Consider the following 26,270-nt stretch of genomic DNA (forward strand, 5'->3'; position numbering starts at 1 on the left):
GGTACGCTCCTATGGAGTCTCCCCGTGGACATCCTGCTGGGTGCCACTTGTTTATTCCTACAGTGATCCTTGCACAGCATTGCTCTATTGCATCTCTGGGTTAGTCCGTCTGTGGTGCATTGGAACCTGGCATTGGTTCCATGCTGTGCGGTGTCTATCTCACACGCCTGGCGGGACACCTTGTTGTTGCAGTTTTTTCACATCTGACACCCTATTTGTCGCTACTGGGTTTGTCCTCCCAAGTTAGTGGATTAGCAGATGTTCTCTGCTGTGCGTGGTCACGGCCTCCTTCTGGCCACTTATTCTACAGCGGTTTCCATAATCCCTGCTGTTTCCTTACGGGGGTTTCCACGCTTTTGCTTGGGTTCATGCTGTGCACTCTCAAAGGGGCGTGTTTTCCTTGGAATACTCGCTTCTTGGGGTCCGGGACCTTTACATTTGTCCTCACTTTTTCCACTGTCGTGACTAGTTTTTCCCCCACTCTGTCTTGCAGGGGACTGTTGTTCATCTCGGGCAAGCGGCACGGGTTACCTACTGCTTTGGACATTGTCCTACTCAGTTTCCACATGACTGCGAGTAATTTCAGCATACTCTAGACTCTAGTTGGTTCATGTTTTCATGGTTTTAATGTTTTTTCTCCTGCTCTATATCTGCTCTGTGTTCTTACCAGGTGGATCCGTGCAGGCTCTTTTATTCATGCGGTGTCCGTGGTTCTTGGCCCGGTTTGCTTGTTCCGCCAACTCTTATGTAGTGTCCGGCTTGTTTGGTTTCCCTTTTTGGGGCCGTTGCCTTCTTGCTGTTGTGCGCTTCTGGGCTGCTCATGCCCCGCTTCAGGAGGTCCTTGCTTACTTCGTGTGGTTCCAGCATCCACACGGTATGCTTAGCTACCTTCTGGTAGGCTTAGGTGCCCTCCAGGCTTCGCTCTTGTTCGTTGAGGCTTGACTGCTTGTCATCTGCCCTTTTTACAAGTTGTGACACACCGCCTAAGTCCTGGTGTGTCTTGGGCCTTCGTACTACCTGCACCTTATGGCTGTGGATTGACATCCTGCCACTGCTGTCACTTGTGTCTTGCAGGTGCAGGTTTCAATAGGGCTCCTTTTCGTGGTTGTGCATATTAGACCGGTGTGCGATGTCTGTCATACCGGTTACCGTCACGAGGCTTTGCTGCAGGCGACACATTGCTTCGGCAGCTCTCTCTCAAACCCTCGGTTCAGCTCCACTTCTTACGAAGTCATGACCTTCCTTTTTCCTCCCAAAAAAACAGTTGATGGACAGAATGCAGAACAATGTCATATATTCACCCCAGTACAGAGATCTGGGCCTAAATCCATCGTGTTTGTGCTCACCATGCCATTCCAGTTTGAACCCAGCCATATGCAAATCAGTCTTGACCCTGTGCCTCATGGGAACAGTCCAGCCCAAACTGCCAAGCCAGGTCCTCTGTGGACTGGAAACAAGCATCCTAGGACCAGTTTCGGGGTTTCACCCCTCTTCAGCCAGGCTAGCTTGATTCCAGTGGCATGGAGAGCCCGAGACCCACGTCTGGGCATACCCGTACCACTCCGGGTGACAAATTCAAAAACAACAGTTTATGGACAGAATGCAGAACAATGTCAAACATTCACCCCAGTACAGAGATCTGGGCCTAAATCCATCATTTTTTTGCTCACCATGCCATGTCCTCCAGCAGATCTAGTATATGTTTTCTTCCATGCTGGCACTTGGTGGATAAGGGCCAGCCTCTTGCCACTGCTGCCCCACGTGTCTTTGCAGGTTCTACAGTGCCCTTTTTTCCACTGTTCTACTTGGTCGACAAGTACTTGCCTTTGCTTTCTGTTGCCACCTCGGGTCCTGTGGATCCCTCAAACCCTTTTTCAAAGGTTTAACCAAATTCACCTCGCCACGGGCATCCTGGCTCTGTGCTTTCCTTCTTTCAAGCCAGAAATACACAAAGGGGTTTGTGTGATGGTCTTAACAGCTTCTGGTGCCTTTGCCTCCCAGTGTTTTCAGCTCTCTTTAGAGCTTCATGGCCTGGCGGTTAACTGCGCTACATTACTGTCCCCACTATGGTTCGTCCCAAAGGTTGATGGCGCGGTTTTACCCACCTTATGGACGACTAAGTTCTCTCGGGAACTTGGTGGGGTTGAGGAAATATGAATTCTGTGATCAGTTATGTCCCCTATCGTAGACCCCAACGGCTCCATGTGCCTGCTATAAGTACATGTATGTTCCCTCCTGCTCCAGTTTTGAAGACGCAAATATATGTGCGTCCACCGTCAACATGTCCTCTTTCAGATCCGCCATGAATGGGTCAGATATTCCATTCCTAAGTATGAAAGGCCACCGACTTTATGTGGTTCATTTCCCACATTTCACAGATTCAGGCGAGTAGGCCCGAATTCTGTCATCAAGCCTTTTCTCGCCTTCTGCTTCTGAAAGCTCCAGTCTGAGCCTGCATCTGTGACCATGAACTTTGTCTTACTCCTTGCGCGGCTAACGGTGCCTGATCCAGCCTGTCGCCTGCCAAAAACTGTATTTCACCTTCGAGATTATCTCCTTCGCTCCTCATCCGATGCATTCCTGTCTAGCAGTTTAGGTAAACATTCCTCCAGCTACCGTGCAAAGGGCCAGGCCTCGCTGTCCTCATGCAAGTAATTCATAGCCCCGTTACCATGGAATATTCCTACCCGCTCGCATCTAGTGTAGACACTTAGACGCTTGTACACGCACTAACAGTCAGTATAGTCAGTATAGAATAAGATTCTATCCTAAGAGACCTTTCCTTTTGGATAACACAGTTCTTTAAACATAGGATATTAGATATGATTTGGAATTAGGTTGACATAACCCCAGACTTCTGTCTCCACATGTAGAGCTAAATGTCAAGTCCCCTTCACCCTCTAGTTGCACGTCAATCACACGTCATGCGGCTGCGTGCGCATCTTTGCCAAACATTTCTGCTGACATTGCAGGATTCTTTTATGGATCCACCCACTTGTGACATCATGTTTAATGACGTTTCTTGAATTACGCCCTCTATTAGCTACGTATGCACCTTTTATCAGCTGTTACGCCTCTTGCATCTGTTTCACTGTAATGTATTTTCTATAAAACTGCCTATCTGTCAATAATATATGCTCCCTTCCTTCCTGAACTTTCGTGGTGATGGAATAGAAGGCCCACAATTCGAATTGTCTTCCTTTTTATAGGAATAAAGCATTTTAAACCCTCTAATACCACGGATTCTGCCTCTTATATTTACTGAGTTATTTTTTGATAGACTTTACCGCATAAAAAATAGTACCGGTAACGAAATATTTACCACATAAATTGGCGCCCGAACAGGGACACTTTCTCATCTCACGCGCCGGCGGTGCGTTGCAGGCCCGGTCTCCTGCCACAGCTGAACGGACAAAAACGCGTACCCGCAGGATTTCCTGTATCTCCCTCCGGCCAAGCGGGGACGACTGAGGCTGCGATCAACACCCAGACGAGGCGGTGAGAAGTGCGAAGTATCCCGACCAGAGCCTAGCTGAGAGAGCAAGATCCGAGGTATACAGAGTCCCACCGAGTTCCGAAGTTCCGAGTCCAGTCGAGTCGAGTCCAGTCCGGTCCAGTTTCAGTTCCGTTCCGAGGCCTTCCGTTCCGAGCTACCCGGTGAGTACCATTACCGGGGAGGCATTTTACGTGCACATAGTCTGTGCCGGTCAAGACGGGTTTGGGTACACAAATCCGGTCTGCACTGTTTCAGCAGTGTATCTGTACTGTTTAGCAGTATATATAGTAATATAGCATGTCTTGCATATAAATAAGTATTATCTAGGATCGTATAATGTCAATAACTAGTTTTCTATTAGTTATCATTGTTCGTTAAAACTGTTAAGCGTTAAATGTTTTAATACGTTCTATATATTGTGGTGTGAATGACTGTTCATTATTGTGTTTTCTCGTATAAAGTGTGTTCTAGAAACAAGATCTAAAGATGCCACTCTTTTCGAAACTAAGACAGATCAAAACTAGAAAAGGTGTACTCGAAGAAGCCGTTCCCATTCCACCTAGGGATACTCCAGGATACTTCATGTATCATAAGCATGGCCTAGATGCCGTATTATTTCTTGATTTATGGGTGGATTACACCAAAGAATTACCAGAGAGTCAGAGATGGCCCGCAGCGGGGACCTGGGATGCAGATTGCATCATGAGAGTAGAAGAAGAATTATGGAAAAAGAAAGCCAGACAGTCACAGAAAGATGCCATTGAATTATGGCGTAAAGAATCGTATAGACGTACAGAAAAAGCACTCAGACAGGAAGAGAAAGGTAGAGAGAATTCAAATAAAACTCGAGAAAATCTATTACTTGAGGAAGGTACTCGAGTAAACTCAGAACAAGTAGATAGACAAAGAAACGCCCTTATGAATGGTATGTATCCACTTCTGGCCGAAGGGTTACCTAAGGCTACTCCGGAAATACCAAAGGACTTGCCACCTCCATTGTTTCCGATAAAAGCACATCCCAAATCACATCCCAAAACAGCAAAGGACGTTTTTCTTTCGTCCTATTTAGATGACGCAGCTCCCGAGTATGCTAATGCCATACCACCCACACCGCTTGCCGATGGTGTTCAACACCAAGAGCATCCGTCTGTATCCCCGCAATTACAAACTCCTACACAAGTTCCAACAGACCCGTCCGTTTCTACAGTTTTTCCCGCATCTACAATATCTATCCTACGCCCAACGAATACTTTCGTGCCTAGCACCTCAGACGGTGCTACAGGAGGTACGACAGACATGTTTGCCACTCCGCCGCGAAATAAACAGACTCTTAGAGATTTAGCCCTCCAACGTACGCCCAAACTAGCAACTCCCGACATGCTTAAGGAACTTCTAGTAGATTGTAGATATGATCCTGTGCCCGGTAAACGGGACGAAATGCTGCTGTCATCATTACGTATTCGACGAGCTGCAATATATTTAACGAAGCTACCAGGAATGACTACACATTTAGAAAAGATGTATCACTTTGTCCAGTCAGGGCGAGGTCCTGAAAGTATTAGCAGAGCCATGGAGTACCATAAAGCGGAGGTACAGGGACAACTGTTACGTTTCCTCAAACTGTGTAATCAGAAATCAAGACCGGCCTGGGGTAAATCCGGAAGAAATGCAAAAACTTGTCACTTGGGGCCAGAATATATCAGAAGGGAGACATGATAAACAGTTATGTATAGTAGCTATGTACCGAAAGATCCGCAAAGAAGTAGAACGAATACACGAAGAAAGATTAGAGGTAGACGCCGCTGACCTAAACAGAGAAGAGGAGGAGCAAGAGTCAGAGCAAGTAGAAACGATGGCTTATGTAGGTAGAGGAAGACCCCATAATAATACCAGAGGTTTTAATGATCCGGTACGTCCAATACGTCCAGAATATAATAGACATTTTCCAAACCCTATGTTAAATACAAAATCCCCCGAACACTTATTCCAAGCCGCTGATAAATTACTCCGAGATCGAAGGGGGTACCATATGCTCGATTCCTTGGACGAACAAGAATTAGCCAGGTCAGCAGTACAATGGGCTGACAGTCCCGGCAAATACAATGATGATGTACTTGCACACACGTTTCTGAATCTTGACCCGTACGAACAGCGTTTAGCTAGTATATACATGATCCAACACCTCCTTATATTATATAAAAGCCAACACTCCGATCCAGGACCCTTACCTGACATATTGACAGAACTACTCACGAACATATGGAAAGGGTCAGGTACTGATTTGATTAAAGAAATACTAGAATGCCGAACCCAATATTTAAATTCCGTATGCCCAGAACACGTTCCAGTTCCCATTATGGGAAGAAAAATGTATCACATAGATAGACAGAACCCGCTACGCGAAGTACACCCAATTAGAGGTGCCGGTGATAATTTTACACGCGTATTTGCGTACACACCTATAACTAAATTAGAATTATTAGAAATGAAGAAAGTAGTACCCAGCCATGACAAGGACCCAGCAGGTTTCCACCGTGAGATAAAAGACATGTTACTCATGGGAGAGTATACCTACCCCGACATTATGAAAATATTAAAAGTCCTATTACCCGCCGGTGTTTATGAAAAACTCAAGAAAAAAGAATGGGAGGTGGGAGACCAAAAGATAGATTGGACAGCATTAGAAAACGAAGAAAAGGCCCGAGCTGCAGGAGCAGGGCTTGGGGAAAAGACTACAGCACTAGCAGGATTACTAATACAGGTACTGCCACGTTTATTAACTACGAAAAAGGAAGACTGGGGTGCAATCTCAGCCTGTAAACAAAAGCCAGACGAAGATACTAGTGATTTCTATTCCCGATTTGAAAAATGTTTTGGTATAAATAGTGGCATAAAAGCCAGTAGTGAGTCATACCCACATCAGTTTGTGACAAAATTAGTTGAAAATTCTCTGATACAAGTTAAGAATAGAGTATTGAAATTCGAAAGTACCTGGCAAGGTAATACCCCATCACAGATGCTACAGATGTTACAATATCATCACAATAGAATTAGAGAAGAACAAGAACACGAACAAAGACGTATGAAAGATACAAAAATGAAAATGCTTGTTGCACAGTCAGTTCCAGCCGATAGTCATCAAAAGGGTGATTCCGCAGGCCCTGCGAAAGGGACATGCAACTATTGTAAACAACCAGGTCATTATATACACGATTGTCCAGTCCTGAAACATAATATTGCCACAGGTAGAACGCATGAGAGACCACGTCCACCTAGACAGGATCAGAATCAACAACAAATACCTCAGCATGCACAACCTAGGTTAGCTCCGCAACAATTAGCTCCGCAACAGGGAGCTCCACAACAGACTATAGCACCACCACAAGCGCAGCCCATTGCTGCAACACAAGCAACGACACAACAGATGTATCAGTATGCACAAGCAGATTATCCCGATTATCAGCGATACTCATGAGATAGCCTAGAGAGGGAAGTTGGCTTACCCCTTATTGAGGTTCCTGTAGACCAAGAGGGACCTTATGTACATAGTGAACTATTAGGGGAAGACAGAAAGTTTTTACTTGATACAGGGGCAAGCAGAACAACTATAAGACGTAGTGAAGTTCCAGGGGCACCCCTCTCAGGCTCACAGAATATTTCCCTTGGATTCTCAGGAAAACCTATAATTAATGACGTAACACAACCTCTTCCACTTACAGTCGGTCCATTGACACATACTACAGATTTATTGCTTACTAAATCATGTCCAGAAAACTTGTTAGGCATAAAAACATTGAAAGCTCTAGGAGCTATAATATGTTGTTCTCCGGAAGGAGTACGACTATTTTTACGTGACTTTAAAGGTCACTACGTATCCAGAGACATGGATCACCGACTGCAGAATTTACCTACGCATTTATGGGCACAAGGCCCCACTGATGTTGGTTGCATGAATATTACACCATATCGAGTTACACTGAAATCAGGAATAGTACTACCACGAATACGACAATACAAGTTACCACCCGATGCTGTTGTGGCTTTGCTGCAAATAATTGACGAGCTCATTGCACAAGGAGTGGTTGTCGAAACCGACTCCAATGTATGTAATTCTCCGATAATTCCGATTCTTAAAAGAACGGATCCAAAAGCTCCACCAGTATATCGATTAGTTATTGATCTGCGCGAATTAAATAAATGTATTGTGCCACAATACCCCGTGGTCCCAGATATCTCTTCATTACTCACAGCTATTGACTCAGAAGCAACGTTCTTCACTGTAATTGATCTCAAGAATGCTTTCTTTAGTGTCCCAATTGATCCGGAAAGTCAATATTTATTCGGATTTAGTTTAAATGGACGAAGTTTTAAATTCACACACGCACCTCAAGGATTTACAGAAAGCCCCAGCATCTATAGCCAAGCACTGAAACGAGAACTTGACAGTATCCACATGCCAGTTAACACTGCCTTGCTTCAATATGTCGATGATCTGCTGATCACCGCTCGAAGCGAACATGAATGTGAAAAAGCGTCACTGATGGTTTTAAAATTTTTGGCTGACAAGGGGCACAAGGTGTCCCCTTCTAAGCTGCAATTCTGTGTCCAGCAAGTTGTTTACCTTGGGCACTCGCTGTCCAAGGAGGGAAGGCAGCTTACATCCGACCGAATCCAGTTAATCGCTAACATGCCACCACCCAAGACACAAAAGGAGGTACGGGCTTTTATAGGCCTCAATTCATACTGTAGGCAGTGGATCCCTCAATATGCATTTCTAGCAAAACCACTCATCCAGTTGACAACACAGGAGGCAGCCACATCGACTGTCCTCCCTTGGACTCAAGAACATACACACGCCTTTGAAAGTTTAAAGAAAGCTTTATGCCAAGCACCTGTCCTAGCAACACCATGTTACAGCAAACAGTTTACACTCTTTGTTACAGAACGCGAAGGTACTGCCTTGTCAGTACTCACTCAGGAACAAGCAGGATCACACAAACCATGTGCTTATTTCTCTAGTACATTAGATCCAGTAGCTCAGGCTCTTCCTGCGTGCCTGAAATCGGTGGCAGCAACAGCTTTAGCAATCAGACAAAGCGATGCCATAGTGTTAGGACATCAATTGACAGTACAAGTACCACACGCAGTAGAGGTTCTCTTGAACCGCACACAGACACAACACTTGACTATAGCGAGACTCACCGGTTACGAATTAACATTGTTTCAGCCACATATAGAAATCAGACGTTGTAATACGTTAAATCCTGCCACACTGTTACCAGTGAGCGGAACAGATCCATTGGCACATGATTGTGTTGAAGTTATCACTATCACGACGAAACCCAGACAAGACTTGACAGATATCCCTTTTTCTGATGGATACATCTGCCAGTGGATTCCTCACCTTGTGAATATCCCCTGCGCCAGCAACATTCGGAAACTTTTGTAGCAGTCCACGCCGATGGGGTCGAAGATGACGTCACAGAGACACGGCTCCGCTCGCGACTCCACTGACGTCACCGGCTCCATAAGAAGACCTCCTCGGCGTGATGACGTCAGTTCCCTTTTTTCCGCGCCGACGACGCCAACGGATTTCGGGAATCGTTACTGGTAGCTTTACCTGTTACTTTGTGTTTATTCCGAAGTTTCTCTGTCTTTCTTCGAGAATGTCGGCAAGGAAGTCTGGTTTCAAGCCTTGCCATGAATGTGGCAAACACATGTCCATCACTGACCCGCATGACGACTGCGTTTGGTGTTTGTCATCGGACCACGATGTTGAAGGATGTTCGTGTTGCAGGAAGATGAGCTCAAAGGCTCTTAAGGAAAGAGAGGCAAAGCTCTTTATCGCCCGGATGAAGAGAAAGGAGAAAAGAGGTAGAAGAAGATCCAGGTCGAGGTCGAGGTCTGCTTCCAAGTCGACGTCGGGACATGCTTCAAAGAGCAAGAAGCATAAGAAGAAAAGGAGGCATTCGTCTCATCACAAGGCCTCGACGTCGAAGTCTAAATCACCTGCTCGGCGTCGAAGGGAGTCAGTGTCTCCTTCTCCTGTTCCGGCTTCGCCTCCCGTTCCATCTTCTCCTGTGTTTTCTCCAGCTCCGGCTGATTCGCCGGTGCCGGCGTCCTCTCCGGCGCCGATGGCTTCTCCAGGTCCTGCAGGTCCTTCGGCTCCGTCTCCGACTCCGGCCCAGGATGAGGATGATCAGGCTCCGGGTGAGTCTGTGACGCCGCAAGTTCCACCGTCGGCGCCGGCAGGCCCGAGTCCGGTGTTACCTGACCAGTATCCGGCTTTCCCTAATCCAGGTCAGGACCCCTCGCAGTATCTCAATGCGATGTATGGGGTGTTCTCACGGGCCATGTATTCCTCTGGTGCACCTATGGGTCCGATGGGTCCGATGGCTTTTAATCTGGGAGTGCCGCAGGTTTATCCTCAAGCACCGTTTATGCCTTTCTTCCCAGCGACGCCGTCTTGGCAGATGCCGGCGCCGAAAACATCGACGCCGCTTCCCTCTTCACCGGCGCCGGCTCGACCTCGTTCGACGCCGGCTGCTCCAGCTGATCCGCGTTCGACGCCTCTGCCGGCGCCGTCGGATTCGATCACGGCGCCGCCGACGCCGCAGGTGCGGATACGTTCCAGGAGGGAGGCGCAGAGAGTGCTGGAGGAGAGGAGCTATCTTATGGATGAGGCTGAAGAGGGGGAATTGGTCGAATCCGATGAGGTGTTTGACGAGTTGAAGGAGGCAAGTGGGTTGGATTTGTCTCCGGAGTGGGAGATCACTCCTCCTTCTGATGAACCTTCTAAAGACGCGGCTCCTTATCATGCTGTAATCAGAAAGGCTGCAGAGTTGTTGGACCTTCAATTGCCATCTGTTGAGTTCAAGTCCAATATCTTGACTGAGGTGTTGCACTCTCCAACTGCGGTGTCAGAGCCGCTGTTGCCTTTTAATGAAGCAATATTGGAGCCTGTGTTGGATGTGTGGCGCAAGCCTTTTTCGGCTCCTGCGGTGTCCAAGGTGGTTGCAAGGAGATATAGGGTGGCTCCGGGGGATCCTGAGTTTTTGTCATCACACCCTTCACCTGAAAGTCTGGTCGTTCAGGCAGCTTGTTCTGGACGTTCAAAAGGTGCGTTTCCTCAGGTCCCAGGGGACAGAGAGGCCAAGAAGGTGGACCAATCAGCCAAGAAAGTCTTTTCTTCAGCCAGTATGGCATTAAAGTCTTCTAATGCGACTTGTTTATTGGGGCGCTATATCCATGCGCTTATGGATTCAGCTAAAAAGTTGGCACCGAAGCTGTCGGAGGTGGATAGGGCAGGCTTCAGTGAAGTACTGTCGGATGCCCAGGCGGCTGCTCGCCAGGTTATACAGAGTGGCTTGGATACAGCAGACTCAGTTGCCAGGGTCATGGGGTCTTCAGTTGCCACCAGGAGGGGTGCATGGCTTAAGTCCTCCGAATTTTCTTCGGATGTCCAGTCGACCTTGTTGGACTTACCTTTTGATGGGTCTGGTCTGTTCGGGAAGAAGGCTGATGCAGCTCTCGAGCGCTTCAAAGAGAGTAAGGCTACGGCTAGGTCGTTGGGCCTTCAATCCCAGCCGAGAGGTACTTTCAAGAGGTACAGAGGTTTTGGAAGGGCGAGTTTTCGTTCTTATAGACCAGCCCAGCAGCAACAGCAGCAGCAGCAGCAAAGCTCCAAGGGATATAGAGGAAGACTTAGAGGTCGCTCACGTGGCCGTCAACTCTCCTCCTCTTCTTCCTCTTCCTCTGCCCCTCCCACCACTGCAAAACAGCCCTAGATGCTGGTCCTGTGGGGGGCCGGCTTACCCATTTTCTACAAGATTGGGAATCGGTTGCTACAGACCTTTGGGTTCTGGATCTTGTAGAAAATGGGTACGCCCTTCCCTTTCGGGAATTCCCTCCAGTTTACCCTCCTTGCCAAGGTGCTTGCTCGGAGGACCACCGTCTTCTCCTGCAGGAGGAAGTCCTGAAGTTGTTTCAGAAAGGGGCGATAGAGGTGGTTCCGGAGCAGGAGAGGGGTCAGGGATGCTACTCCCGGTATTTTCTGATCCCGAAGAAGGACGGCAGATTGCGTCCGATACTAGACCTCAGAATCCTGAACTTTTACCTGAAACAGGAGAAGTTCAAGATGCTCACCCTTGCGCAGGTTCTTCAGGCGCTGAATCAGGAGGACTGGATGGTGTCGCTCGACTTGCAGGATGCGTATTTTCACATCCCCATCCTGAAGTCGCACAGGAAGTATCTCCGTTTCACGGTAGGATCGCAACATTATCAGTTTGCGGTCCTCCCGTTTGGTCTTACTTCGGCACCTCGAGTCTTCACAAAGGTGATGGCAGTGGTGGCAGCCCATCTCAGAAGATCGGGAATTTCGGTTTTCCCTTATTTGGACGACTGGCTGATCAAGGCGGAGTCGTCGGAGAAGGTGCTGTGTCATCTGCAGGATACAACTCGGCTGTTGTACAGATTGGGTTTTTCGATCAACGTGCCCAAATCTCACCTGGTGCCCTCTCAGCGCAACCTGTTCATAGGTGCGGTACTGGACACTACTGTGTGTCGAGCATTCCCTCCTCCTCAAAGGATTCTCGACATACAGGAAATGATTCCTTTGTTTTTCAGCGGAGCGGTTGTTCCAGTTCTGAAGGTCCTTCGCCTGCTCGGTCTGTTCGCTTCCTGCATACTGTTGGTCAACCATGCACGCTGGCACATGAGGGCGCTCCAGTGGTGCCTCCGCAAGCAGTGGTATCAGCACAAAGGGGATCTCAGGGAGTCTGTGAGGATCTCCAGAGAAGCTGCAGCGGATCTATCTTGGTGGAGCGTGGAGGGCAATCTGTCTCAAGGAAGGCCCTTTCATCTACCTCCATCGGTGACCACAGTGATAACGGATGCATCCACCTTAGGGTGGGGTGCGCATCTGGGGGATCTGGAGATCAAGGGTCTTTGGTCTCCAGAGGAAAGGTTGCTTCACATCAACCTTCTGGAGTTACGGGCGATACGCTTGGCGCTCAAGGCCTTCCTCCCTTCCCTTCGCGGTCAGTCTGTTCAGGTTCTGACGGACAACACTACCGCGATGTGGTATATAAACAAGCAGGGAGGAGTGGGGTCTCTTTGTCTATGCAGAGAGGCCCTGCGTTTATGGTCCTGGGCTCAGGACCATCGGATTTGTCTGATGGCGAATCATCTGGCCGGGGTGCTGAACGTACGTGCGGACAGTCTCAGTCGGCAGTTCTCTGCCGACCACGAGTGGAGGCTCCATCCGGAGGTAGTTCGTCACGTCTTTCGGACGTGGGGAACTCCTCGGGTGGATCTGTTTGCCACTTTCGAGAACGCGCACTGCCTGTCATTCTGCAGTCTCCAGAATCCGATGCAGGGGGCGTTGGGAGACGCGTTTCAGTTGAGTTGGGGCTCACGACTCCTTTACGCGTTTCCTCCCATACCCTTGATTCCTCGGGTTCTGAGGAAGGTTCGCCAAGACCGGGCCCAAGTTATATTGATCGCCCCGGATTGGCCAAGAAGGGTGTGGTACACAGATCTTCTCCACCTCTCCTCGTGCCCTCCGCTCCGTCTCCCTCTGAGGGCAGACCTCCTCTCGCAGTCGGAGGGGCAGGTTCTACACCCCCACCTCCAGAGCTTACACCTTCATGCCTGGAGATTGAACGGGGCAACCTGAATTCTTTCTCTCTCCCGCCAGATGTGGTGGATGTTATTTTATCGGCCAGGCGACACTCCACCAAATCCATATACTCCTATAGGTGGTCTAAGTTCGTTCTCTGGTGTGGAGAGAGGTCGATTGATCCCTTGAAGGCTCGTTTGTCTAACATTCTGCAGTTTGCTCTTTCTCTTGCCCAGCAAGGCTTTGCTGTGGCCACTGTAAAGGGATATTTATCGGCTTTGTCGGCTTTCCTATGCCTGCCGGATCAGCCGTCCTTGTTTAAATCACCTATTGTGCTTAGGTTTCTCAAGGGCCTTACGAATAAATTTCCTCCTACTCCCTTTATTGTACCTCAGTGGGACTTAAACCTTGTACTGACTTATCTTATGGGTTCTCCTTTCGAGCCCTTACATAAGTGTCCCTTGAGACTGTTGTCTTTTAAGACGGTTTTCCTCGTAGCATTCACCTCGGCAATGAGAGTAAGCGAGCTTCAAGCTCTTAGTTCAAAACCCCCATTCTTGACTGTGCATGCTGAACGAATGGTTCTCCGGACCAGGGCTGCGTTTTTGCCTAAGGTGGTAACTCCCTTCCATCTGGGGCAGTCCATTACCCTTCCTACCTTTTATCCTCCCCCTCACCCTTCCAAGGAGGAGGAGAGACTTCACCGCTTGGACCCTAAGAGGGCGGTGAGCTTTTACCTGGACAGGACTAAGGACTACAGGATTGATGACCAGCTCTTTGTGGGCTTTGCTGGCTGCAGAAAGGGTCGTGCGGTGCACAAGCGCACCCTTTCAAGATGGATTGTGCTATGCATCAAGATCTGCTACTCCCTAGCTGGTAAGGAGCCTCCGGAGGGTTTAAGAGCTCATTCCACTAGAGCAAAGTCTTCTACCTCTGCTTTGTCTAGGGGTGTTCCTGTGGAGGACATTTGTAGGGCGGCAACTTGGGCCTCCCTTCACACCTTTGCAAAACATTATTGTTTAGACTCTGAGGTGAGGAGGGACGGACATTTTGCCCGTTCCGTCCTTCAGGATTTTCTGGTATAGGGGGATGGACACCCTCCTCCGGGAGCGGGGACTGCTGTGGAATCTATTCACAAGGTGAGGAATCCACTGGCAGATGTATCCATCAGAAGAACAAGTTACTTACCTTCGGTAACGCTTTTTCTGGTGGATACAGTATCTGCCTGTGGATTCCTCACTGACCCACCCGCCTCCCCGTTGTCCATCCTTCTATTCCAGTGACTCTATGACGGTAATTCTATTGATGATTTCAAATGTATTTATGACTGTCAAGGACATTGGGTTATTTCTAGTGCTTTGATGTTTCTTTTCCACACTGTGTGTGTTGATATGCATATTGTGTACTGTGTATGCTGTTTATGTACATATTGCTGTCAGTCCGTCCGTGTGCCTCGAAGGCACGGAAAAAAGGGGCGGAACTGACGTCATCACGCCGAGGAGGTCTTCTTATGGAGCCGGTGACGTCAGTGGAGTCGCGAGCGGAGCCGTGTCTCTGTGACGTCATCTTCGACCCCATCGGCGTGGACTGCTACAAAAGTTTCCGAATGTTGCTGGCGCAGGGGATATTCACAAGGTGAGGAATCCACAGGCAGATACTGTATCCACCAGAAAAAGCGTTACCGAAGGTAAGTAACTTGTTCGTCAGATCCAGACTTGACATTGTATGTAGATGGGTCATGTATGAGAGCAAGTACAGGAGAGTTAGTGGCCGCTTACGCAGTCACAACAGACACTGAAGTCATTCAAACAAATCGTATTAACACTTTGTCAGCTCAAGCAGCAGAGCTCATCGCTCTGACACAAGCCTGTATTCAAGCCAAAAATAAAAAAGTCAACATATACACAGATTCACGTTATGCCTTCGGAGTCGTCCATGACTTCGGCGTACTGTGGCGAGAGAGAGGTTATTTAACTTCTCACGGTGCCCACATCCAACACGGACCCCTCATTCAAGCCCTATTAGACGCGATTCATCTACCTACTGAAATATCGATTATGAAATGCAAAGCCCATACAAAAGTTACCGATATTATTTCTCAGGGTAATGACCTAGCTGACAGAACAGCTAAACAGACTGCTCAGAATCAGACTCTCACAACTGACATGACAAAGACAATAGTCCCGACACTAACACATTGCATGACGGTTAAGGATCCCGCCCTTGATGTAATTGACATACAGACACATGCTACACCAGAAGAAATAAAGAAATGGACTGAATTAGGAGGGATCCAAACAGATCAGGGATGGATGACGAAGGAAAAATCTATATGGTTTCTTCCCGACTCTATGGTCCAAGTTATTATTAACACAATACATAGTCCAGCACACCTAGGAGAGAAAGCTATGCTAGACAGCATTCAACACATTTGGTTCAACAAACACTTGCGAGCCGCAGCTAAACAAAAGGTTCGTACCTGTATGATAATGATATGTTGTCAGTTTAATCCAGGTAAAAGCATCTCCGTAGAACAGGGTCGATTTCAAACTCCCGATCATGCTTTTGAAGTCCTCCAGATGGATTATATCCAGATGGAACGATGTCGAGGATTCAAATATGTTCTCGTAGTTGTCTGTGCTCTTTCCCGTTGGACAGAAGCATACCCGGTTTCAGATTACACTGCCCCGACTACTGCCAAACAGTTAGTTCGAGAATTCTTCCCACGGTACGGTTTACCACGTGTTGTCTACTCAGATAACGGCCAGCCGTTCTCATCCGAACTAATGAAACACGTTTCCCTTCTATTAGGCTATCAATGGAAATTTCACTGTGTCCGACATCCCGAGGCAGCAGGTCTCGTAGAACGCCATAATCAAACTTTGAAAATTAGATTGTCCAAAATATGTAGAGAAAAAGGAGTCGATTGGATAGTAGCCTTACCAGTTGCGCTCTTTTACATGAGAATGGTAGCACATTCTCGAACAGGGCTATCCCCGTATGAGGTGATCTTCGGTAGACCACCAAATATGTGGGGGACGCCTATACCTCGTAAAATCACTGACGTTGACTGTAATATGCTGACAGATTACCTGGCTTCCTTGATGTCTGCACTACAATCTTGTCGTTCACAGGTATCCGCAGCTTTTCCCGATAATACTGAGGTGAAGCCCCATGACGTGGTTCCTGGTGATCTGGTGCTGGTCAGGAACTTTGACCGGAAGACCCAACTGGATCCTAGGTGGAAGTCACCGAAGTTGGTTTTACTCACCACAAGGACAGCCGTGAAAATCGAGGGAAGAAAAGGGTGGTTGCACTCGAGTCATATCAAGAAATTTTATGGACTACCACCCGGTGTAGATACTCAACCCTGTATTCCCTCACAAACAGACTCAAAGCTCCCCTTGGTTGAGCAATCGAACTCAGAAATTTATAAACTAAAATTGAGGTCTAGTAAGTCAGACAATTTGATTGTTTAAGTCCTCTCCAAGGTGAATCGGTTGAATTTGTCCCTGACATGTATCCTCTAGACCGGAATAGAGAAAGAAATCATCAGATGCAGCTCAAGAAGCATGCGTATTGTAAATCATTTCGTAGTCACTGTACAGTAACGTTATTAATTTTATTTTTTCTAAGTATTCTGATCATTATTTTCAGCATACTATTGCATATGTATTATCCTATTCTTAAGCGTGCTTATAATATAACTGCAGAACATTCTTTTAGTGAATTTCCTCCGCATGAGTTGTCATATAGATTTGCGCTGCGCAACAACACATTCATTAGTATGTTACATCATTCCCATCAAACCAGCAATGCCACAAATTGTTGGATATGTGGCCGACTCCCTCCCTATCAGAACTATAAGGGAGTTTTGCCCCTCTTTCCATATCCGTTCACACACAATGGCTCCTGTGGAGCATGGTTTAGTTTGATCAATACCCTAGATTCAAATTCCGCAGTTTATCAAGACAACTGGGTATGGGGAAACCTGAACATAGTTTTGCTTAAAGTCTGCTACCCTAACAAGGAGGGACTTCCCAAAAGAACAGGAACTGATCTAGAAAATGAAGTATATGGATTTGGTAACTTTACACTTAACCCGTTACCATGGAATATTCCTACCCCCTCGCATCTAGTGTAGACACTTAGACACTTAGACGCTTGTACACGCACTAACAGTCAGTATAGTCAGTATAGAATAAGATTGTATCCTAAGAGACCTTTCCTTTTGGATAACACAGTTCTTTAAACATAGGATATTAGATATGATTTGGAGTTAGGTTGACATAACCCCAGACTTCTGTCTCCACATGTAGAGCTAAATGTCAAGTCCCCTTCACCCTCTAGTTGCACGTCAATCACACGTCATGCGGCTGCGTGCGCATCTTTGCCAAACATTTCTGCTGACATTGCAGGATTCTTTTATGGATCCACCCACTTGTGACATCATGTTTAATGACGTTTCTTGAATTACGCCCTCTATTAGCTACGTATGCACCTTTTATCAGCTGTTACGCCTCTTGCATCTGTTTCACTGTAATGTATTTTCTATAAAACTGCCTATCTGTCAATAATATATGCTCCCTTCCTTCCTGAACTTTCGTGGTGATGGAATAGAAGGCCCACAATTCGAATTGTCTTCCTTTTTATAGGAATAAAGCATTTTAAACCCTCTAATACCACGGATTCTGCCTCTTATATTTACTGAGTTATTTTTTGATAGACTTTACCGCATAAAAAATAGTACCGGTAACGAAATATTTACCACAGGGTTCAGTCGCGGACCCGCCATCTCCATGGTTATGGCTTTGGTATCTATTCTAAGTTTAGGAATCTGCGGCTAGACGTCTCTATCAGGTGAACGAGTTACTTACCTTCGGTAACGATGTATTTGGTAGAGACATATTCTAGCCGCAGATTCCTTAACGCCCATCCGTCCTCCCCGTTCTGCGAGGACCTTTTCAGGTTGGGGCTTTCTATACTCGCCTCCCTTAGGGTGGGTTGCCCTTTTGCAAAGTGATATTCGCTCACTCCAACACAGACTGCTTCGTTCTGTTTCTTTGCTCCATTCTGCCCATTCTCAAGATTAGGCGGTATGTTGATAGATCCTGTGTTCTTTCCAGCCCTCGTCCTGGATTGTATGGTGTGAAATCTATTCACGCTTTTTCCCACCATCCCGCTTTCCCCTTCTCCATTGCCTTGTGATCTATGCCACCCCTGCGGCCTTTTACTTCAGATCTATTAGCTCTTTACATTTATGGGTCTTGTATTGGGGTTGCGACGTCTCTTTCTGGTGACGTCTTGTGGTGACCTCTCCTTAATCTTGTGTTCCGGACTTGTTCTCCTTCACGGTTTTAAGTTCTGGATGCGGGCTTTCTATCCTCTGTCAGGCTGTTTTTCAACATCCTTGTCTCCCTTTAACGTTGATTGAGCCTTCGCTCTTGGGGGGTGGCTCTTCATAGCACTGCTCTGTCTCACTTGTTAATTTCTTCTATTGTTCATAATTTTTTCACACTGTTCCCATATTCTCACAGTTTTTTGGTGATGGCTCTGCGTTCTGACGTGGACAAGTTTCTCCGACAAAAACTGACGTCAGCGCACCGGGAGGGGCATATATGGCTCCGCTGACGTCATGTCCGTGGACGACGTCAGGGCGAAGCCGGGCGATGCCGCCTCCCGGCCCGCAGAGGTGCTGCAGCGGAAACTTTTCCGGATCCAGTCTGATGCCTCGGGATATTCTAAGTTAAGAAATCTGCGGCTAGACTTTGTCTCTACCAGTTACATCGTTACCGAAGGTAAGTAACTCGTTCAACAGGAGCATGCTCTTTTCAGTCAGATTGAGAGAAGTATAAGTTTCTATACTGTAAATGCAGATGTGAGAGAGGAGCACGCCCAGGAGCACCATGGCAGTATCTGTGGCAGCGGCTGTTTCTTAGGAGCAGGCTGATTATGAATAAGGCGATCCTCTTAACCCTGAAGGTCCTGCATCTGTGATAGTTGTCGGTGTTCAATGCATGCATGTCTAAAACTGTTCATAAGTGATGACGCACCTTCGAGAGCCTTGCACTACTGTGGCGGTCTGCAAAAGCAGCAACATATTCCATTTACCTATTACCGTCTCTGCAGCAGACAGTGTAAGTGTCTAAAAGTGTATGCTGTCCGCTGGTATTGCTCATGCAATCACGCAGATGCTGGTTGCCAGTATGCGTGATAAAGTGCAGGAGCCCTCAGGAGAAAATTAAAAAAAAAGGTTTGTGGGTTGTTTAAACCCAGCACCCAAGAGGAGTGCTTAAAAAATATTTCCTGGAGTATATGTTTGCGTTACTGGCCAGTAGAACAACACTCCCTGAACTCTTAAGTGCAGACTGAAATACAACAGAAATTGTTACAAGCAGCAGGGGACTGCAAGATACTTTACATATTTATTAGACCATCTGACAACATAAGCACAAATGAAAGTGCAGGATTATCAAAATTATGATTACACAACAAGAAGACAAGAAACCTTCTGATGTATTTAAAAAATGCAGCATGTTCTCACAATCTTTCCCCTGGCACACAGCTTCCTCGCTTCTCCTCCTCCTCCATCTTGACTCAAGGAAGACAGACAAAGCATGAAACGGGCACTTTATTTGAGTTCTAATTTTATATGCAAAAGGGGGATTGATTATTTAGCTGTAAACACCCTTAAAGTAATCCATGCCCACAATGGAGTCGCTGTTTACATAACACATATTTTAGCTCATCTTGCATTCTGTGATATTATTTGCCCTTTTCCAGATGTTCTCGTTCCATAGTTTTTAGGTCGAGCTTTCGTCGGCGCGTGTTCAGCTTCAGCAGCCCACAGATGCTTGCATTTTATTGCAGCTTTCTGCCCGGCTCTCACCCCTATCTTTTATAAATACACACAGTTTTTCTCCAAAAGTTGTAGGTACACACATTAGTAGACACATTAGTTGACTAATGTACGAAGACGGATCTGGTGGTGAAGGATCTTTCACCTATCTGGCTGCAGTGGAAACTAAATGCCCTAAATGCTTACTGCCTTCAAAATAAACTTACAATAAATGTTGATAAGACAAAAACAATGTTTTTTGCTAGGAGGAAAAGGAAATTTGCATGTTTCCTTGATAATGTAATATTAGAGCAGGTTAGAGAGCATACATTTCTAGGTCTAACCTTTTCAGGTGATCTAAGGTGGGATAAACAATAGCTACTCAGAGGCTTGCCCTGTCTGCAGTAGTGAATGGGGTGAAAAGGTTTGTCTGTAAGTTTGGCAGTCACACCCTGGAGCCACTAAGCAAACTTATTCAGAGTAAGCTAATTCCGCAGGCCTTATATGGCCAGAGGTGTTGGCTTTTGATAGACAAATCGTATGGGACGGGCTAGAAGGCAATTCCCTAAAATTGTTTCTTGATCTCTGTAAAAATGCGATGATCTTAGCTTTAAGGAAGGAGTTAAGAACTGTAACCTGGAGTGTACTGGCTGATGCCAGAACCTTGCGCTTTTATTTGACCTCTTAAAAATGGGCCCCCATGTGGTAAATAGTTGGAGAAAACCTCCCCAGGGAAAAGGAACCAGGTGACAATAATGCAAAAGCGCTTGAATGTTCCAGAGAGGTGTAAAAGGAGGGGAAGTGGTTTCGATTAACCAGACAAAGAGTATACCCGGGCAAAGTGCCAAAGAAACTAATTGGACAGAGAATTTGTATTATCTCAAAATTTGGAGCAGAGCCATTCCTTTCTTAATGTTACAGGAAACCACGAATTTGTTCCCATACCAATATAATATTCCAGACAAGCGCTTGCGGAATGAATTCTTGTGCTTGAGGGTGGCAAGTGACCCTGGGTGGTGTATCGAGCGATTAAAAACAGAGGTTGTTCAGAATAATAGCCAGTGAGGTAGGAAATATTCAGTGAGTCATATATTGTTGGACTGTGTATTCTTCACTGAGGCAAGGAAGAAAGATACTTCGCCCTATGTTAAAAAAAAAAAAAAAGGGATTCAAACTATAGAAATGGGGTTAGAGCTAATTTATAGTCTTATATTCCATGATATAGCTATCGCTGTTGGTCAATATTTGTGTAAAATCATAGACTCAGCAGGCATTATCTTCCCCATTGGGCTTAAGATCCAGGTATGGATGGGTGTTATACTCAGTAACGTGACATCAAGTAAATTAGTGTACTCCATAATAGGAAGGTTGTGGCAAGCTGGTTTACATATTTCACTTTAGAATCCTGATTGGGGTAATGCACATTACACTTAAAATGCTTTTGGGGGTGAATTAATTGTTCTTTTATTGATCAATTTTCTATGTTTTTTAATGAAAGGATTTGAATATATGTGAGGCTTTGGGCTGTAGATTGTATTGGGTCTGGGTAGGGAATATTCTAATGTTTATATAGTTGAAATTGTATAATCTACAAATAGTTGTGGAGGAAGGATATAACTATGCATTGTTGTTCTAGGTTACTAAAATTGCCTATTCTTATTTTCCCTCGTTCTTTTTAGGAGCTAGAAATGTGTTTAATATTTCTTTAACTCTATATTTCTTAGAAATAAAGTACTTTTTAACTATTTGAACACATAATTCCACCCCACAAATATGCTCCACGCCACATAATTCCACCCCTACACTTTTCCACAACAAACCAATCTAATACAACTCACATAATTCCACTCCAATCCAATATACCCACTACACTCCAAACCAAAACACAGGTAAAAGACATTGTCGTTTACAACACCAATAGCTCTAACTCTTGCCAATGCGTGAACTATTGCATTGCAAATAGCTTGTTCATTTTGCATGGAAGATGCTCGTACCTTTGAGCTTCCTTTTGACAGCTCTAAGTCTCAATGAGTTCCCTGCCCAAAGCCCAGTTCTGCTAGCATACAAAATTATTACTTTGGTATTTAACTAGAGTGCGTTCATCAACTTTAATTGCTGTATCTTTGTTATTGATTGGTCCACATATTACGCTGTTTACTGCTTTGAGAAATTGCATATATATTTGTTTCTGATTTTCGTGACCCAGAGTTTCATGCTATATAATAGTATTTTTGGGTTCTCTTTCTTTTTATTAAATATACACCTGCTGTATTGTAGACTTTTTGTGTGTGTTTTCACGTTCAGCCCAAATTACAGAAACTAGTGACTGCAAGGAGAAATGAGAGTAAATAATAAGGATGGCATTAGACCGAGCACTGTACTGTTAAGCTTTATAATTTTGCAGTATGCATATTTTCATGTGAAACATAGGGAGGTTGAGAGATTTTAGATAAATGCCTTTTGCGATAACAACTCTGGTCGGCCAGTTAAAATGTTGTAAAATAACCTGGAACACCACTCCTTTCATCAAACACCTGAACGTATTGGCTGTAATATGGTAGCTGCATAGTGACTAGTACATTCAGTAATTCATTTTCTACTGTTCATGTTGCATGATTTGAATTTTGTGTTCTTTCAGGGAGAAACTTATCCGGCTTCAGCATGAGAACAAGATTCTAAAGCTTAACCAAGAAGGCTCTGATAATGAAAAAATTTCCTTGTTGCAGAGCTTATTGGATGATGCAAGTATGAGAAAGAATGAGCTAGAGACAGAGAACAGGTAAGGTGAAATTGTCGTATGATGTACTGGGGCACATCAACTAGTGTCAAACTCAATGCCTAGATGGAGTGAAAAAATCATCCATCTGTCTTAGAAATGAGGATATGCACAGTTAATGACGAATTGCTGAACTGGGACTAAAAGGAAAATAAACAAATAATGTACCTAAATAATCAAATATATAATAGTCATGAAGCTTTTGATACCTCATGTTTAACAATTGAACAGTGTGACTGTTAAACTTTGAGGAGTGGATGTGTGGCTATGAAGCAATAGACATGCTTTGTGTGTACAAAAATACTCCTTTATTAGTACTTTTCTCTGTTGCAATGTAAGATTTTTCACTATGCTTCCAATAAAGACCATGTTTAGAAATAGTACAATACACACATAAAAGTATATAAAATCTATTATATTAAAAACGTACATCTAATATACATTACTAATTGTTTATAACCAACAGCCCTCAAGAATCTCAGTATCATACCCACCCCTTGTTATTAACATCAGCAAAGCTAATCTCTTTCCTTGTAGGCATAGTTAACAGTAGTGAGGTAGCAGTTTGCTCTTCCAGAGGAGTTATCCCATCAGGTACAACATGTATCAAATCGCTATACAAGTGGAAGGTTTCAATTGCAAAATTATCACACAGTCAAGTTCCTTCTTTGTGATGAGTGCTTGCCCACCTCCCCTCAACTTCATTTACTATTGGCAAACTGATCCAACTTTAAAATTTATATTGTCCGCTGATGGGCTAAACACCATCTGGATTTTTTTTTAAACACCTTTTTCCAGAATTCCTTGGTAGGATGTGATAGCCTAATTGATCATGTCCCTCCTTCCTTTTCCCTCTGTGTCAATTGAAGTTTTAAGTGTTGCTTTCAGTGTGAGCACAAGAATACTAAGAAGATATTTGCCATGCATGTTCGGATCCGTGAGACTATTTTCTACTGGCCCAAGCAGATAGTGTTGCCCTTTCCTAGAGGGTTAATTTACCATAACATAGTGCAATAGTCTCCTGCTCCAACTTAAAAACAAAATGTAAGAGCTACCTTAAGACAAGAAGAAATGGAGGCCAAGCCCACCTCTAGCCCAATACACACAGGTGCTGTATACTCTTTGCAAAACAATTTATTTCTAGTAGCCTGTAGGAAAAATGGATCTCCCAATCATCCCCGTATATGTAGCCCTACACTGATTGGACCACCAATCTTTGTGTGATAGGCACCATCTAGAATGGGCTGCCCAATTTAGGATTGAAGTGCTTCAAAGCATTTTGGTTCCGCTTCATCTTGGCAGCCGGCATATCCACATGTTTCTGATATTCTCCATTAGATGTAAAAGTCAATCCTGTCAATTGAAACTTATAGAATTTCCACATTTTCTCATTTCTTATTCCAAGTTACCTTTGTGCGATCTTTATCTGGTATATTAAGCATCTTCTGTTCTCTCTCTTAATGTTGCATTTTCTTCAAAGTCAAGAAGGGATCAAAATGTTCAGAGTACATCTTGCGCTGCATTGGATGACACCTGTCCAAATTGTTAATATATCTGTAAGAGATCAGGGCAAGCATGCACCCAGGCTTAACACTAGCATATTTTTTGGGGTGGAGTTTTATATAGCGCTAACTAGACCCAGAGTTATCAGAGCTCTTTACATGAGCACCAGTTATGTTACATACAGACGCATTCCTTTTTGTTAAGCGCGGGGCGATTAAGTGATTTGCCCAGAATCATAGAATGTTGAGCGTCCCTGCCAAGACTCGAACCCTGTTCCCCAGCTCCGAGGTCGACTACCCTAGCTGTTAGGCCACATTCTCTCCCCAAGCATACACTTGGAAGGGAGTGGTCAGTTAGCCCTTTCAAAGCAGACCTGGCTAGAATTGCCTAGTAGGTGAGTCATATGAGAACTATTAGACTTGTGCCCATGCCTGCCTGAAGCTACGGCCTCCATGTCTTGACCCTGTATAATGCTGCCGGTAAGGCAAAAAAGCAAGAATTACATGACTAGCTTGTAGAACTATATAACTTTGTGAAAGTGGGATGCAGCACTAAAGATTTGTCATTTGTGGATTTGCCTTCCAGGAAGAATGCTGCCTACGCCCTTTGAAGCCAACTGCTTAGATGTTTATTTGATCTGGCTGCTTTAAACAATATTACCCAAACAGATGGTCAACATGGCTCTTGCTTTAAAATGTAGCTCTGGCTATCACATCTTAGCCAAGTGCCATTTTAAAGGCAAGAAATGTACACTTTAGTTGTAGTGAATGGTTTTATGTAAGGAGAAAACCTATCCAGGGGTGCAGTGTTGTGAATTGGATTGCAGTCACAGTTCAGTGGGTAATAAAGCGATACTAGCTAAAATATGAGGTTCACTGAGGATAGATTTATTCATGTTTTATTTTAGATATAAATGAGATTGTGAGCTGCTCATTTTCTGAGAGGCTAGTTCTGGTCATAAGAGCATAATATTTACTTAAAGATTGTGGCCCATGTGATATGTAAGCATTCTGATGGATTTATATTCCAACAATTTTTTCACTCTAACTTAACCTTCCAGGCTTTAGACTAGTATAGAGATTTTCCTCAGCAGTATTCATGTTGCGCCCCCAAGTGGGGGCATGCGGCATTAGCCACAAATTCGCCTCTAGACATGACAGAAAAATATATTCAGTGACAACTGGTATTCTCGCGTGGGTTTCATAACTTGTTCTCACGGTCTCATCGCCAAATTTCCTAACTACTTTAACAGCGACTAGATCAAACGCCTCCTCTGAAAGTCTTTAGTTTAAGCCTTGTCACAAATGCTAAAAGAAGTTCTCTCTTTGAGACCTACCTGACATCTGCATATGTTGTATGGGATCAGAGCACAACTTTGTGGCCTGTAATCATTGTGATTCCATGTATCCAAAGGCTAAAAGGAGGCCAAGTTGTTTCTGGTAAAGAACTGCTGGTAGAAGCTTGCACATTATCCCTTGCCACAGGTAAGTCTGTGTTACCCCCTGGACCAGCACCTAAGGGGACTTAGCAACTCCAGCCTATCCAAACACAGCACCATGCCTTCCCGGGCTCTAGTCCACAAGCAGAAACAAAAGGTTAAATTCTAAAAAGGTCCTGTCAACTCTTTGGTTGGAACCTCCTTCAAAACTGACAGCTTCCACAGTCAGTGAAGATGTTCTTGAAGGAGTTTATGTTAGAGGAAAATATTTGTGTGGCGAGAGAAGTTTAATATAAACTTCAGAAATATTCTCCTAGCAAAGCACTGTTCTAGGCCTTAGAGATTCATCCGGATGAAGTAGTTATTCAGCTTTGACTAAGAGACACTCCAAATGATTGATAAGGACTGTGGCCACTCGGAGAAAAGTGATTTGGAGGCTGATAATAAACTTTCCCACTAAAATACTTAGACTAGCTTGTATAAGGACTTAAAAAATGTGAGTGGCCTGGACAATTCACCAGAAAAGGACATCCCTTAACCCTCTGGCCCTCTTCCAGAGAAAGTTTTCCCTTTAACAACTGCAGTCTGAAAAGTCACTAA

The 26,270-nt window shown here is 45.2% G+C and overlaps 1 protein-coding gene across 4 annotated transcripts in view; it reads left to right on the top strand.

The window, feature by feature from the left end:
* The window catches only part of HOOK3 (hook microtubule tethering protein 3), a 1,476,018-nt gene that overhangs the window by 903,829 nt on the left and 545,919 nt on the right, over positions 1–26,270 (top strand). For all 4 annotated transcript variants that reach the window (XM_085636641.1, XM_085636638.1, XM_085636639.1 and 1 more), the window contains one exon: positions 22,592–22,732. In XM_085636641.1, coding sequence (XP_085492767.1) covers positions 22,592–22,732 — 141 coding nt within the window. The remainder of the gene's footprint in view (positions 1–22,591; positions 22,733–26,270) is intronic.

This window comes from Triturus cristatus, chromosome 2_1 (genome assembly GCF_964204655.1).
Source record: "Triturus cristatus chromosome 2_1, aTriCri1.1, whole genome shotgun sequence".
Classification (NCBI taxonomy): Eukaryota; Metazoa; Chordata; class Amphibia; order Caudata; family Salamandridae; genus Triturus; species Triturus cristatus.